This window comes from Oncorhynchus mykiss, chromosome 3 (assembly GCF_013265735.2).
Source record: "Oncorhynchus mykiss isolate Arlee chromosome 3, USDA_OmykA_1.1, whole genome shotgun sequence".
Classification (NCBI taxonomy): Eukaryota; Metazoa; Chordata; class Actinopteri; order Salmoniformes; family Salmonidae; genus Oncorhynchus; species Oncorhynchus mykiss.
This window is the reverse complement of record NC_048567.1, coordinates 53,647,158-53,664,193: the sequence shown is the minus strand read 5'-3', so window position 1 is coordinate 53,664,193 and position 17,036 is coordinate 53,647,158. Positions and strand designations below refer to the sequence as shown.

General features: G+C 40.8%; 1 protein-coding gene across 1 annotated transcript; it reads left to right on the top strand.

Moving 5' to 3' along the window:
* The first annotated feature begins 215 nt into the window (after positions 1-215).
* On the top strand, positions 216-3,094 carry ubxd2 (UBX domain-containing protein 2). Its single transcript, NM_001160552.1, is given in 4 exon segments — positions 216-342; positions 836-938; positions 1,060-1,088; positions 2,474-3,094. Coding segments are annotated over 4 exon segments (255 nt in total). The 5' UTR covers positions 216-260; the 3' UTR covers positions 2,515-3,094.
* Positions 3,095-17,036: the final 13,942 nt, after the last annotated feature.

The window sequence follows — 17,036 nt, the reverse complement described above, 5'->3', positions numbered from 1 at the left end:
TGAGCGAGATCCAGTCTCCCCCCCTCAGAGTTCATCGTGGTGGACAGTTAGTTATCTGCACCAATTACTTTCAGTACCACAGCGCCATCTACTGTTCATTTGGTAACATAATGAACAGACTTCAAGTCCCATAAGCACGATACGTATCTATGGACTACAACTTCCATCATTCTCCGTTAGTTCCTGTGACGAGCTTGAACGTTCTAGGCATTTACAGGATTGAAACGATTAAACAGGAAAAGCCAACACATTTTATAAAAATGATTTGGTTTGAAGGCTCTATTCCAGCAGCCATCATCTCCGCAAAACAACAGAGCTCCATCTTCGTCGTCGTAATAACAGGTATTGTTTTGTAGATTAGCTAGCGCAGTTTTGAATGCTAGCAAAGCTAACCTTAACCAGTCGAAAGATTCGCCATAGTAGCGAATAAAACTGTGTCAAGCTCGGGAGAGCAAACGAGCCCTGTCATTGTCAGTCAGCTATTTAGCTAGCTATGCATGTCAACAACATGAAACTCGAAGTGTCGATGTAGCCAATGCTAACTTGTAAAAACGAAAAGGAATGACAGCTGTCAAATCGCAGCTAACTAACGTTAGTTCGCTCTGGCTAGCTTCCTACTAACGTTAGTGTGTTAATCGTTAGATGACGAGTCGCAATTATTCTGGATGGCGACTGTCACCACCAACACTAGCGGACTAAACTCCTTCCTTCACCATGTAATGGAGTTTAGTCCGCTACACCAACAGCACAGACTTTTATTGTGGGAACTGGGCATTGAGTGTCGTAGGACGAGTGATTCACCACTTCTGAATCTGACATTCTTATTCTCTACTAGGCGACGATGAGGTGTCAGGACAAATGATGTCCAGTTGGGAGGACGACAGAGTGGCTGAGGCCTCCTATAACTGCTGTGTTGCAATCAAGGTTGATTCCAAGAGGTAGCCTTTATAATGGAATCCTCCTACACTTTTGTGGATATGATGTACACTTTCTGTACAGCACTATCAAAATGGAAATGCTAACAAATGTGATGCATTTTATGTTTTTCTTTTCTTGCAGTGAGACATGCACACAGTTCTCCCAAATCTGTATCCTTCTTCTCCAAAGGGTTCTTATCCTTATCCTTATCTTAGAGTTAGACTGTTGTGTTTGTGGTCCCTAAGGCTTGATTTCCTTTAAATTATTCACCAAGCTTTGTCTTTCAGACATTCTAGATCAGTGGTTCCCAAAGTTTTTATAGTCCGTACTCCTTCAAACATTCAACCTCCAGCTGCGTATCCCCTCTAGCACCAGGGTTGGCGCAATCTCAAATGTTGTTTTTTGCCATTGTAAGCCTACTACACACACACACACACACACACACACACACACACACACACACACTATACAATACATTTATTAAACATAAGAATGAGTGTATGTTTATTTCACCTTTATTTATCCAGGTAGGCTAGTTGAGAACAAGTTCTCATTTACAACTGCGACCTGGCCAAGAAAGCAAAACAGTGTGACACAGAAAACAACACAGAGGTACACATGGAATAAACAAGCCAATAACACAATAAACAAGTCAATGACACAGTAGAAAAAATAAAGTCTATATACAGTGTGTGCAAAAGGCATGAGGAGGTAGGCAATAAATAGGCCATGAGAAGGGTGTGCTTGAAAGGATGCACATAACTCTGCAATGTTGGTTTGTATTGGAGAGATTCTCAGTCTTAAATAATTTCCCATACGGTCTCTGCCTGTATTTAGTTGTCATGCTAGTGAGGGCCGAGAATCCACTCTCACATAGGTACGTGGTTTCAGAGGGCATCAGTGTCTTAACAGCGCAGTTTGCCAAGACAAGAAACTCTGAGCGCAGCCCTATCCAGAAATCTGTCAGTGGCTTCTGATTAAATTACATTTTCACAGAACCGCAATATCGTTAAGTGGACTGGAGGCAGGGCATGAAAGGGATAACGAATCCAGTTGTCGTCCGTTTCGGGAAAGTACCTGCGTAAATGAGCACCCAGCTCACTCAGATACTTCGTTATCACATTTGATATTGTTCGTAAGCTTGAGTTAATTTGTACACAAAAATCATACAATGATGGAAAAACGTGTGTTGTCCTTAATGCAGACAGAAAATATCTCCAACTTCTTAATCATATCCTCAATTTTGTCCCGCACATTGAATATAGTTGCGGAGAGTCCCTGTAATGCTAGATTCAGATCATTCAGGCGAGAAAAAACATCACCCAGGTAGGCCAGTTGTGTGAGAAACTCGTCATCATGCAAGCGGTCAGACAAGTGAAAATTATGGTCAGTCAAGAAAACTTTAAGCTCGTCTCTCAATTAAAAAAAAAAAAAAGTCAATACTTTGCCTCTTGATAACCAGGGCCATTGCCATTGCTTTTCTCATGTTGTCCTGGTTTCCATTGGTTTGCAGAAGAGGATGTCTTCCTTAATTGACCCCACATAAACGTAACAGACATATACCAGGAGCTGTGCCAGGCCTGCCACGTCTGTTGATTCATCCAGCTGTAACGCATGTAATGCACTGTCTTGTATGCGAAGCAGTAATTGTTTCAAAACCTTTCCTGCCGTGTCACTGATGCGTCATGAAACAGTGTTGTTGGATGAAGGCATTGTCTGTGTAGTTTTTTTTCTTTCTTTTTCCCCCAGCATTGTGGCAGCAGGAAGAGTTAAGTCCTCCACAATAGTATGGGGCTTGCCTGTCCTACCCACTTGGTAGCTCACCATATAAGATGCTTCTATCCCCTTCTTATTAATGGTATCTGTTGCTTTTATACATATTACTTCTCGAAAGTCGTCTTTATTCTTGCTCCAAAAACTCCCGTTGATTATTTTTCAGATTGTCATGTTTCTAAATGTCTGCTCAAGAGTGATGGTTTCCCGTGAGAGAGTAACGGTTAATGTGATTGCATTTTAATTATTTGACTAGGCTACCTGTATTTGACATTGTGTTATTTCGTTGAACAATAGATGGTTTAATTAAACTGCCGAGATGAGACTACTCAGGCAAGGGGGAAAAAACCCACCCAAATGTATAGCCCCGTTGGAAAATATAAATGTACTGATGGAAATGTGAAGAAGAAAAAATTGTTATTTAAAAAAAATGTGAATCACATTTTTATTTGGCGTACCCCAGTTTGGGAATACCTGTTCGACATCATGCAATTAAGTCCAATCCCATTTTTTAAAATTATTTTTATGAGCATGGTTGGTTTGCCTTTAACTTTCTGCAAAAGACCCAGTGGTGTGCATCCCGTCCAGTTTCTTTATCGGAGAGAATGGAATCCCCCTCGAAGTTGTTGCCGGGAGTGTCTCTGCAGAGGAACTCATGAAAAGAATCAACAAAGTCAAACAGGTATGGTATGATAGCCAAATATAACACCGAAAACACTTAAACAACATCAGTAAATGGTCTCCAAGAGCACTGAGATAGATGTAAGGTAGAGGGTATCTAGTTTGCCTGACACCTGCTCTCGAAGTCTCCAGCTCGCTGTGTAGTCATGTGCGTTGCGCATCAGCCAGCCTAGAGCGTGTCACACTTAACATGCATTTCTTGTGCCTAACAGATGCACGCTCAGCAGATGGCAGGCGAGGGAGCGGATGCAGGGGCTCCCATGGAGGGGCTCCCACGAGCCACGGTAGCCTCAGAGCCAGCCCCAGCACAGACCCCCTCAACCTCACAGGAGCTCCAACCCAGCCACACACCACCAGCAGACACAGACAGTGCAGCAGCACCAGCAATGTCTAAAGGTATGTTTGTGTGAGGTGTCACTTTGGAATGTTGATGAAAAGTAATTTTACTGAAAAGCAATGCAACGAAATTACAAGTACTTGCGCTATATGTAAATGCATGTCTGTGCGTGTTATTTGATATGTGTCCTGTTGATTGAGAGATTGAAGTTGAGACACTGTCATGATTGCTGATAATGATTGCTTTGATGTGGTCCAACCCAGAATCCCTGTCCAGGCCAGCAGAAGAAGGCGGCCCCTCGGCCTCAGAGGTTGTGACCCTTGGGGATGACAGGAGCGCATCATCAGAGGACGTGTCAACCAGCTCTCAGCCTGACGAAGGCCTCGATGCCAAGGTGGAGAGGTAGGACCTATATACACACACAACGGAGGTGGGATAAAAAGTAGAGAATTGCTTTCTTTTCAAACTGAAACCTTTCCTTCTGTAGGTTAACAAAGAAACTGGAGGAAAGACGGGAGCAGAAAAAGAAAGGAGAGGAGGAGGTAAAGAATAACTGTAGACATTGGTGTCCCATATTGACACCACAGTAATAATAATAATAATAATAATAGAATCGCCTGGCCTTTCAGCCTATAAGTATCCATTAGAGAACGTTGTCTTGCGGCTCCATAAGCATATGCCCGGCCTCGTTGGATCCCCCTCCCAACCAATGATGGGTCAACATTCTAACAGTCTAATAAATACATTTCATATATGCTATGGGAAGAATAATCATGTGGTTGTGTTTATGAAGGTCTTAGGTAACATTAGAATATGAAAAAAGCTATTTCAAAGAACATAATGCAATTTTCATTAGTTTGTTACTCTAGGCTATAAGTAGAAATGAAAAACCACTAGTTCAAGAGTTAAATCCATCACAAAGAAAGCCATTTTTTTTGTTGTTGGCATGCCCAAAAAAACATTGTGGAAATAATAACATTTATTTAAAAATAGACAGAATAGCATATTTTATGTTTATTGTGTTACTAGTCTTTGCTTAGCATCCTGAGCAATGCTGCCCCAAGGAAAGCGCGGTTATGGTTTGAAAAAGTAATATTTGGAAATAGAGCTGCAGCTCTTGAATTGAGTTATTTGACAAAAGTGTCTTAGAAATTGCAGAATATGCTATTGCTGATACAATCAAAGAGTTTTACCTGAATGAGACTCTGAAGGAAAATTTGATAAAGTGGTGCTCCTTTCTCTGTCAATTCCAAGATGTTCCCATCGTCATGTACAATTTGACAACTGATAATATTGTCACTCATCATACTATTGTCAATTTAGTCTTGTCTTTAGGCTAACTCTTATGTGTGGAATTAGTTTCTGATTGTATCGGACTCTGTATTGTTCCCCAACCGTGCCTTTTACGCATGAATCAATCTCGTCTTCTCTACTCGACGCTCTCGATTTCAGTCACAATGGCCACAATTCTTCATCATTACACACAATTAAATCACCCTCTTCTCCCTCATCAGTCAGTTAGGCCTAATTTAAATACATTTGTGAAGTAATGTGCATAATGATCAGTTTCTATCAACCATTCATCCATTTAGCCTATGTAATTAATTCAGTGAGGAGAGAGACGCACATGGCTGGGTACCAACGTCCTACCGCACATTTGCCCTGGCTGTTAAGGTGGGAATAGGTGTGGGGGGGAACAGGTGAAAAAAAGCCCTTAATTAACACTTTACTCTTTGTGATTAAAACATTCTGATAACTGAGCAATGTAAAAGACAAACATTTGAAGGAAAGTCGAGGAGCTGGACGTTGCTTCTTTTTTGGGCCGATTCCTTTTACTTACAAAATCAAACGTCATTGGCCTATGGCGATTCTGGTGTTAATGCTTGTGTGCGCCTGTATCTATTTCTGTGTGATGATGGTCAGGGTGAAATAAAGAAGGAGATGGAGAGGAGGAAGATGGGGAAGGAGATGCTTGACTTCAAGAGGAAGAATGAGGATGAGAAGACCAAACGCATTATGGATGAGCGAAACCGGGATAAGGCAGAGGAGAAGGCTGCCAGGGAGCGTGTCAAAGCACAGATCGCCCTGGTAAACAAACACATCACACTTTCACTCATAACTAATCCCTGGTTGGGCCTCTCTGATTGAACTTTCATAACTCCCTCTAGTGGCCTAAATGAGCACTGCAGAGTTTGATGAAATAGCCATTGTTTGTTGTGGGTGGAGGGTAGTGGCTGGCTGATGCACCTTTATCCCCACAGGACCGTGCTGACAGAGCTGCCCGCTATGCCAACAACAAGGATGAGGTGGAGGCAGCCCGGCTGGCAGCACTGCAGGCCAGACAGGCAGAGACAGAGGCCAAGAAGGAGAATGCACAAAGGGAGAGGAGGTATGGAGCTATTCTACAGTCACAGGGCTGGGGGGGGGGGTTATATATCTATGAGGAAGTTTTAAAGCAGTCACTTGTATGTCACTACTAATGTAATTCTAGATTGTCATCAAACTGTGTGTTACTGTCCTCCAGCGCCATAGCCAGAATACAGTTCCGTCTACCAGATGGGTCATTTTTCACCAACCAGTTCCCCTCAGAGGCCAGACTGCAGGAAGCTCGGCAGTTCGCTGTCAATGTAAGATACTTTTTCTAACTCAATATAATTCAAGATTTGGACAAGTGACTATTAAGAACACGTTCATCCTCTTTGTTGGAATATGATATTAAATATCATAATGCTGGCTGTCACTTAAGAGTTTATTTTTCCTCTCAGGAAGTGGGAAATAGGTATGGCAACTTCTCCCTGGCAACCGTGTTCCCTCGCAGAGAGTTTACCGCCGACGACCTGGACAAGACTCTTCTGGCGCTTGAGCTGGCCCCCAGTGCCTCAATAGTGCTGCTGCCTGTGAGTGAGCTCCCTATTTCTCTCTGTAAACTTCTGCTAATATTGATGACTACTGGTATCTAGAGTCCATAGCTACATCTCCCATTTTGAGAATTCACAACAAGACAGTGTCATAGAATCGCAGCACAGTTATATTTACACCTCTTAGGTTTCTTTGTGTACAGTGCATTCGGAAAGTATTCAGACCCCTTGACTTTTTCCACATTTTATTACGTTAGCCTTATTCTAAAATGCATGAAATTGTTTTTTCCCCGCTCATCAACCTACAAACAATATCTCATAATGACGAAGCAAAAACAGTTGTGTTGAAATTTTTGCAAATTTATTAAAAATAAAAAACTTTCACATCCACATAGGTATTCAGACACTTTACTCAGTACTTTGTTAAATCATATTTGGCAGCGATTTCAGCATTGAGTCTTCTCCGGTATGACACTACAAGCTTGGCACACCTGTATTTGGGGAGTTTCTCCCAGTCTTCTCTCTCAAGGTCTGTCAAGTTGGATGGGGAGTGTTGGTGCACCACTATTTTCAGGTCTCTCCAAAGATGTTCGATCAGGTTCAAGTCCGGGCTCTGGCTGGGCCACTCAAGGACATTCAGAGACTTGCCCCAAAACCACTCCTGCGTTGTCCTGGCTGTGTGCTTAGGGTCATTGTCCTGTTGGAAGCTTCGCCCCCAGTCTGAGGTCCTGAGTGCTCTGGAGCAGGTTTTCATCAATGATCTCTCTGTACTTTGCTCCGTACATCTTTCCCTCGATCCTGATTAGACTCACATTCCCTGCCGCTGAAAAACATCCCCACAGCATGATGCTGCCACCACCATGCTTCACCATTGGGATGGTGCCAGCTTTCCTCCAGATGTGACGCTTGGCATTCAGGTCAAAGAGTTCAATCCTTGTTTCATCAGACCAGAGAATCTTGTTTCTCATGGTCTGAGAGTCCTTTAGGTGCCTTTGGCAAACTCCAAGTGGGCTGTCGTGCCTTTTAGTGAGGAGTGGCTTCCGCCTGGCCACTACCATAAAAGCCTGATTGGTGGAGTGCTGCAGGGATGGGATAAACTTCCTGAAGGACAACCATCTCCACAGAGGAACTCTCGAGCTTTGTCAGAGTGACCATTGTGTTCTTGGTCACCTCCCTGACCAAGGCCATTCTTCCCCTATTGCTCAGTTTTGGCTGGGTGGCCAGCTCTAGGAAGTTCACAACTTCCATTTAAGTTTATGGAGGACACTGTCTTCTTGGGGACCTTCAATGCTGCAGCCATTGTTTGGTACCCTTCCCCAGATCTGTGCCTTGACACAATCCTGTCTCGGAGCTCTAGCTTTTTTTTTGCTCTGACATGCATTGTCAACTGTGGGACTTTATATAGACAGGTGTATGCCTTTCCAGATCATGTCCAATCAATTGAATTTACCACAGGTGGACTCCAATCAAGTTGCAGAAACATGTCAAGGATGATCAATGGAAACGGGATGCACCTGAGCTCAATTTCAAGTCTCATACATAGCAAAGGGTCTCGATACTTATCTAAATTATTTATTTATTTTTTGCAAAAATGTCAACCTGTTTTCGCTTTGTTATTATGGGGTATTGTGTGTAGATTGAGGGGAAGAAAATTATTTAATCTATTTCAGAATAAGGCTGTAGCGTAACAAAATGTGGAAAAAGGGAAGGGGTCTGAATACTTTCCGAATGTTATCTAGCTCCCAATGTTTGTTTTGGGGACTTTTTGCTTGTTTTCCCATCTTTTTCTCTGGTTTCCCCAGTAGAATGATGGCATTGAGAATACAGTGTTTATCTCCTTCTAAATCCTTCCAGCAAACGGGACGGCCAAGCAACATGGTAGTCCAGTCGACCTCTGGAGGGGGTATCTGGGCTGTACTGGGTACCATCCTCTACCCTCTGCTGGCTGTGTGGAGGTTCCTGAGTGGCTTCCTCTTCACCAGCCCCCCTATCCCTGGAGCAGCAGGCCCCAGAGGCCCAGGCCAGCGGCCCAACACTGCCTCTGGCTCCTCATCTGGTGAACCAAAGAGGTAAGGCCCCATCCAGCAGAGTCTATGTACTCATGGTGTACAGGCATATTTTTAAGAGTAGCTGAGATTGCTGTGGTGGTACATTATGGTTAGGAGTTAGTAACACAACGTTGCCAGATTGTTACAATGTAATTGAATGGTTAAGCTGGTCTACTGGTCCAGGTTAATTGTTGTCAGGGGTCATAACAGCCACATTTAACATGATTTGTTGTAACCAGAGTGCAAAGAATTTGGAGAATGAATCTAGGGGTTTGATTGAGCAGTGTGGCTGGGTGCTCTAAAGCCTACTTACTTACTGACTTTATTGTCCCCATGGGGACATTTTGTTGCAGTGTCATGTACATGTTTAAAGTGGCGTTTTAAATACAAAATTGACAATACAACTTTCATAAGTTACATACCAATAAAACATTTAAGGCCTAGTTGGGTTATTTCACATCCATTTCCACTTTCTCAGAGAAACCCTTCGCAAACGCACACTGGAGAAGCAACCAGCAGACTTCAAACAAGACGGAAAAATCCACAGGCTACGGAATCACGAGGACAGTGAGGATGAGAATAACACTTGGAACGGCAACTCTACCCAGCAGATGTAGTGCAATAACACTGTCTCACTCTGTCCTCCCTATCTGACCTGGTGAGTTTCCTGAGTGCGTGTCAGTCGGTCTAACGGAGGATAATGCTGATATTAGGGCTATGATGTTTATGTTTCTCTTGTCCAAGCCTGTACTCTGCTCCTCCCTTGCATGGGTAGATGTAATCAAGTTAACCTCCTGACCGTTGGGCTTGGAACAGACATGATTTGTGTTGAAACTGTTATTTGATGAATTCAGCCTCTTAGAATACGACTGGCCAGGGGTTCCTTCAGTGTTCTAAACATGTCTACTGTACTGTGGGTTGAAGGGTTGAGACAGAGGTGTTGATTGAAGTTCTTGTCTAAAGGATATGTTGACAGCTGCATTATTAACAAGTCAGTAACCCAGATGACACAACTCTACTTAATGAAAATGTATGAGGGCTCTCTCTGGTCTGGTGGAAGGGGCTGTGTGTGTGGCTGCGTGTTTTTATACCAAGGCTGTGGCCCCCTTGGCATAACCTGCCTCCTTCGGCAGTAGAATGAGTTGTTTCTACTACTAGTTGAACATGGGAAACCACTGTACCGCTCTCATTTAACTATGGGAATAAAAATACATGTTTTTCAATAAACAAGCATTTGGCTGGCTCTATACCTTTGTGTGATTTTTGTGCCTTAAGTGGAAGCCAGGTCTTTTATGTCATGCAGTGATATCACAGTGAACCGAAGATCTTTGTTGCTTGTACATTAGTAAAGACTCCTGCAGTGCATTAAGAAAGAAAAAATTGAATAAATAACAATTATCTACACACAACAACCAGCATAATGACAAAGCAGAAACAGGTTTTAGAAATGTTTGCAAATGTACAAACATGAAATCTTATTTACATAAGTATTCAGACCCTTTGCTCTGACTCGAACTTGAGCTCAGGTGCATCCTGTTAGTGGCCAGACAGAAGCTACTCCTCAGTAAAAGGCACCTAAAGGCTCTCAGAAACAACATTCTCTGCTCGAATGAAACTAAGATTGAACTCTGGCCTGAATGCCAAGCGTCATGTCTGGAGGAAACCTGGCACCATCCCTACGGTGAAGCATGGTGGTGGCATTATCATGTGTGGAAATATTATTCAGCGGCAGGGAGTGGGAGATGAGTCAGGATCGAGGGAAAGGTGATCAGAGCAAAGTACAGAGAGACCCTTGATGGAATCCTACTCAGGACCTCAGACTGGGGAGAAGGTTCACCTTCCAACAGGACTAAAACACCAAGCACACAACACAGAAGTGGCTTTGGGACAAGTCTCTGATTGTCCTTGAGTGGCCCTGCCAGAGCCCGGACTTGAAACCGATCTAACATCTCCGGAGAGACCTGAAAATAGCTGTGCAGCGACGCTCCCCAACCAACTTGACAGAGCTTGAGAGGATCTGCGAGAAACTCCCCAAATACAAGTGTGCCAAGCTTGCAGCGTGATACCAAAGGTTCTTCAACAAAGTACTGAGTAAAGGGTCTGAATACTTGTGAGTTTATAATACATTTGCTACAATATTTTTTTTTTTTTGCTTTGTCATTATGGGTTGTGTGTAGATTGATGAAAGAAAAATGTTTTTTTAATCCATTTTAGAATAAGGCTGTAATGTAAAAAAGTGTGGAAAAGGTCAAGGGAATTTGAATACTTCCCAAATGCACATACCCCTTGACTTATTCCACGTTTTGTTACAGCCTGAATTCAACATTTCTTATTTATTTTTCTCACTCATCGATACACAATACCCCATAATGACAGTGAAAACATGTTTTTAGTGATTTTTGCAAATGTATTGGAAACTAAATACAGAAATATCTCATTTACATAACTATTCACCTCCCTGACATGTTAGAATCACCTTTGAAGGTGCATAATGGGCTTTGCAGGAGTGGGTCCCTTGTGCACGCATACATGGAATTCAACTGTTGAACCTTCCTACTTGCTGGCCAACAGATTTGCTCATGTAGTTTTCATTACATTTATCTTAAGCCATCCCTTTAAATATGGTATACCTTTAATTAGATGTTTGTCGACAGACTAGAATACATTGAGAGAAGGGGTTCAGAAAATAGGGATCAATGAAAGAATGCCATCTATGCACCTTCGTCTCCATTTCAGCGCCAACTGGTAGAATTAAACATATTCCAATCTTGTAGATTATTTAGGCACATTTTAGGGTTAGGAAAGTATGAATTATAAAAAAACAACCTGGAGAGCCTTTACGCACTAAATATATTGATACACAAAACACATCTGAGTAATGGTGCAGCAATATATAGCCTATTTCACAGTGGAAAAGGGTCCACAATACATGTCATGTTGATATGATTTTCAGTTTGCCTTCATATGGCTGGTTTAACAATCATCTCCACTCACCAGGGATCATAAGGAAAAATCACCTAAAACAATTGCTATGTGTACCTAGCTCTTATCAATAGCTCTTACACATTCAGAAATTACAGTGCATGGAGAATGCTGTTATTTCTATAATACATATATAAAAAGTAGATGCTTTTCCCACTTGGAACTGGTAGGTTGGATAGCATTTATTCATGGTTTCCTTGTAAAGGTGGTGGAATTATTAGGGAATGAAGTCAAGGTCAGAATACAGTATTTGTAGACACACCTTCATTTCTTAGAACTCCACTTCGAACGAATGGCGGGGTGAACAGCTATTCTTCATGCTTAAATTCAAGGTCAGAATACACATTTTACTACCAGAGTTTCTAGCACTTATGGGGCATTCCTACATGTTCTGCTTCACGTAGCAGAGCTGTTGTCAAGGGAAGTGAGTTTGTGTTTATACAGGACCTCCCGCCCCACCTACCGTCAACCAATCATATCAATGTGGAGCTATAAGGAGCTTTCCGCATTGATACATTTGGGTGGAGCACGGCGATGAAGTACAAAGTTCAATTTGACCTCGGCATAACTCTGGAGGCTCAACAATTGCGTCACACACTCCTTACGGCGCCTCCGACTACATTTTCAGATTTTTTTATTTTTTTATTAACAACAAATCAATACATAAAGCACATGAGGGAACACGAGCATACATAGATGACAAACAATGGACAATCGAGCTAGGGGGTACAATATCACATTACAATTACACAAGGACCTTAATTATAATATCCTGTTGTGACTAGGGGGCAGTATTTTCATTTTTGGAAAAATAACTTACCCAAAGTAAACGGGATATTTTGTCAGGACAAGATACTAGAATATGCATACAATTGACAGCTTAGGATAGAACACACTCTAAAGTTTCCAAAACTGTAAAAATATTGTCTGTGAGTATAACAGAACTGATATTGCAGGCGACAGCCTGAGAAAAATCCAATCCGGAAGTGCCTCATGATTTGAAAGCTCTGCGTTCCAATGCGTCCCTATTGAGCAGTGAATGGGTTATCAACCAGATTACCTTTTCTACGTATTCCCCAAGGTGTCTACAGCATTGTGACGTAGTTTTACGCATTTATGTTGAAGATTACCCGTAAGCAGCTACATTGTCACCTGATGGCTCTCAGAGTGATTCTCGCGTAAAATACAGAGGTAGCCATTTTTCCAATCGGTCCTACTGAAAAACCAATTGTCCCGGTGGATATATTATCGAATAGATATTTGAAAAACACCTTGAGGATTGATTCTAAACAACGTTTGCCATGTTTCTGTCAATATTATGCAGCTAATTTGGAATATTTTTCAGCGTTTTTGTGACTGCAATTTCCGGTCGATTTCTCAGCCAAACGTGAAGAACAAACGGAGCTATTTCGCCTACAAAAATAATATTTTTGGAAAAAAGGAACATTGGCTATCTAACTGGGAGTCTCGTGAGTGAAAACATCCGAAGCTCATCAAAGGTAAACAATTTAATTTGATTGCTTTTCTGATTTTCGTGACCAAGTTACCTGCTGCTAGCTGGACATAATGCTACGCTAGGCTATCGATAAACTTAAACAAATGCTTGTCTTGCTTTGGCTGTAAAGCATATTTTGAAATTATGAGATGACAGGGTGATTAACAAAAGGCTAAGCTGTGTCTTAATATATTTCACTTGTGATTTTCATGAATAGGAATATTTTCTAGTAACATTTATGTCCGTTGCGTTATGCTAATTAGTGTCAGTCGATGATTACGCTTCCAGATCCGGGATGGGGAGTATCAAGAGGGGACATACAGTGGGGAGAACAAGTATTTGATACACTGACGATTTTGCAGGTTTTACTACTTACAAAGCATGTAGAGGTCTGTAATTTATATCATAGGTACACTTCAACTGTGAGAGACAGAATCTAAAACAAAAATCCAGAAAATCACATTGTATGATTTTTAAGTAATTAATTTGCCTTTTATATATTATATCTGTGTGGAGAAAATTGTGTTTATATATTAAGGACCATGACAAGAAAACCTGCCGATGAAAAGCAGAAAGTTTCAGTGGAACTTTGTCAATATTATAATTGCAAAACAACATGAAGTTAAGGCCACCAAAAGTAGAGAAGACATGATGAGGAAGAACATTCCAGATAGAAGTGGGTCTTCTTAGGAATTGTTTTATCCAATTGATCTTAAAAGTATTATTTAAAGTAGTAAAGTCCAGAAAATTCAGTCCACCATTCTCATAAGTGTTCATTACAACAGTTTTCCTAATGTAATGGGTACGGTTTCTCCAAAGAAAGTTGAAAAGCATCTTGTCTATCTCCTTGCTTATTTTACTGTCCAGATATAAAGATAGAGCATCATATGTTAGTCTAGAGATACCTTCAGCCTTGGTTATTAGGACTCTACCTTTTAAAGATAAGTCCCTCTCTAGCCATTGATTTAGCTACTTCTGTTTTTTTAATAATTAGCTTCTTCTGTTTTTTTAATAAGAGGGTTCAAATTTAGTAAGCCTCTAGACTTCTGATCCTTTGTAATGGTTATGCCTAAATATGTAAGTTCTTATTTTACTGGAATACCATAATATGAAGGTGTCACAATCTTTGACATGAGTTCACATTTATTAATGTTAAGATATAGACCAGACGCTTTGGAAAAGGATTGTATCACATTGATCGATATGGGAATTTGGTTAGCGTCTTTCAGAAAAAGTGTAGTATCATCAGCCAACTGGCTTATAATAATTTCTTTACCAGCTATGGAAATACCTTGTACAGGACTATTATAAAAAGTTTGGGGTGATTAATAAAAACAGGTACGGAGAGATAGGACAACCTTGCCTAATTCCTCTCTTTAACTCAAATCTAGGTGAGGTGCCATATTTCAATTTGATAGAGCTGTTATTTGCATAGAGAGTCTTAATAGCCTTACAGAAAATCCCCAAAGCCAAGTCTCTCAAGGGAGTGGAAGAGAAACTGATGCTCTACTGTGTCAAATGCTTTATAAAAATCTAAAAATAATATGAAGCTATCCTCAGTTATTAGGTCTGAGTAGTCAAGTACGTCTAATACTAGTCTGACATTGTTAGAAATATGTCTGTTCCTCACAAAGCCAGACTGTGTTTCATCAATGATTGCATCCAGGACTTCTTTAATTATTTTTGCAAGTAGTAAGGCTAATATCTTATAGTCATTATTAAGAAGACAGATTGAACGCCAGTTATCGATGAGCAGCACTTATTTTTTAGGCTTAGGTATCAGTGTTATTAACCCCTGACTCATTGAGGGAGGGAGAACATTGTTTTCAATACTCTCTAATACAATACTCTCTAATACTCTCTAAGACTTCAAATAGGAACTTGTTCAGAAAATAATTTGTAAAATTCTGATGTAATTCCATCAACACCTGGTGATTTATTGTTCTTTAGATGTTTGATACTCTATAATCTCTTCAACTTTGATGGGTTCATCACACTGTTTAGATTCTATATCACTGATAGAGTGAAAATTATTCAGTGAGTTAAAAAACACATTTGTGGATTCCTGACAATATGTAGAGCTATAACATTTTCTGTAAAAATTGCTACAGTAATTAGCGATTCATTTTTGGTCATCTGTAATAACACCATCAATGTTTAACTTATGGATAGTGTTATTTTTAGCATTTTCAGATCAAGCATAAGTTGTCTTAGATGCAGCTGCGTAACAGTTCTTAAAGGGGCAATGTCTTAAAGAGCAATGACATACTTTGTAATATAAATCACATTTTATAGCAAATAATAATTTAGATATTTATAATAAAATCAAATAGAACCTATTTTTAAAACCTCTTATGAAGTTGGTTTTGTAGCAGAACTTGATATTTTTGACAGATATTATATTATGATTGTCTGTTTGTTCATAGCTGCAAAGTGACTAGGGGGCAGTATTTTCATTTTTGGAAAAATAACGTTCCCATATTAAACGGGATATTTTGTCAGGACAAGATGCTAGAATATGCATATAATTGACAGCTTAGGATAGAAAATACTCTAAAGTTTCCAAAACTGTAAAAATATTGTCTGTGAGTATAACAGAACTGATATTGCAGGCGAAAGCTTGAGAAAAATCCAATCCGGAAGTGCCTCATGATTTGAAAGCTCTGTGTTCCAATGCGTCCCTATTATGCAGTGAATGGGCTATCAACCAGATTACTTTTTCTACGTATTCTCCAAGGTGTCTACAGCATTGTGACGTAGTTTTACGTATTTATGTTGAAGAATACCCGTAAGCGGCTACATTGCGCAAGTGGTCAGCTGCACACTTCTGCCTGCAGATGATATTCCGCTGAAACTAGGCTATATGAGCGGCACCATGTGCATTTATTTCACTGCTTTGCGATTGTGTAGGCTACTTTGTGCATGATTTCTCTATTGTACTATATTATTGATAAATCGTACCTCCTCTACAAGAAGTGAGTATAAAAAGGTGGTTGTATGGTTTATACCTGCGTATACCCTCCACTACACTACTGATCCTTTGTGTTTTACAAAAAGTGCAATCTCCTACATGAATGTGCTGTTATTACGGTTGCTAGCCTTTCAGAATCACAAACTGGTCACACACTGAAGGCCTTTCAAAAGGTTCACCACTGTGCAAACATGTCTATAATAGATGATGTTAAGATATTAAAGTTTCAAGAAAGGTGTGTATATATTTGGCCTGGCGATGCGGTTTTATGTGCTGACTGAATGGAAGCTGATAATGAGCTTTTTTACTCCCCTTACAAAAAAAGATAGCAGTTTTGAAACTGCAGTCGACTGGTATTTCGGACACAGTAATTGCAGAATTACTGCAGTTATACTGCACTGTAACTGCAGTCACACTGCAAAATTACTGCAGTAAATTTCTTACATTTTGGATGCAGTATACTGGAGTTATACTGACTCTAACTACAGTTATACTGCACTCTGACTGCAAACATTTTTCTGGTCTGGAGAAGAAATGACTAGTCCTCCATGTCTGAGACAAGACCGACAGCGAGACAAGACCAAGACACTCAATATGTGATCTCCAGACCGGACTCAAGACTGAGACAGGTCTTGAGTAAGACAACACTGGGTATTAATATGGAGTTGGTCCTCTCTTGCTGCTATAACAGCCTCCACTCATCTGGGAAGGATTTCCACTAGACATTGGGATATTGCTGCAGGGACTTGCTTCCATTCAGCCAAAAGAGCATTAGTGTGGTCAGGCACTGATGTTGGGCAATTAGGCCTGGCTCGTAGTCACGTTCCAATTCATCGCAAATGTGTTCAATGGAGTTGAGGTCAGGGCTCTGTTCAGGCCAGTCAAGTTCTTCCACACCGATCTCAACAAGCCATTTCTGTATGGACCTCACTTTGTGCACAGGGGCATTGTCATGCAGAAAAAGGAAATGGCA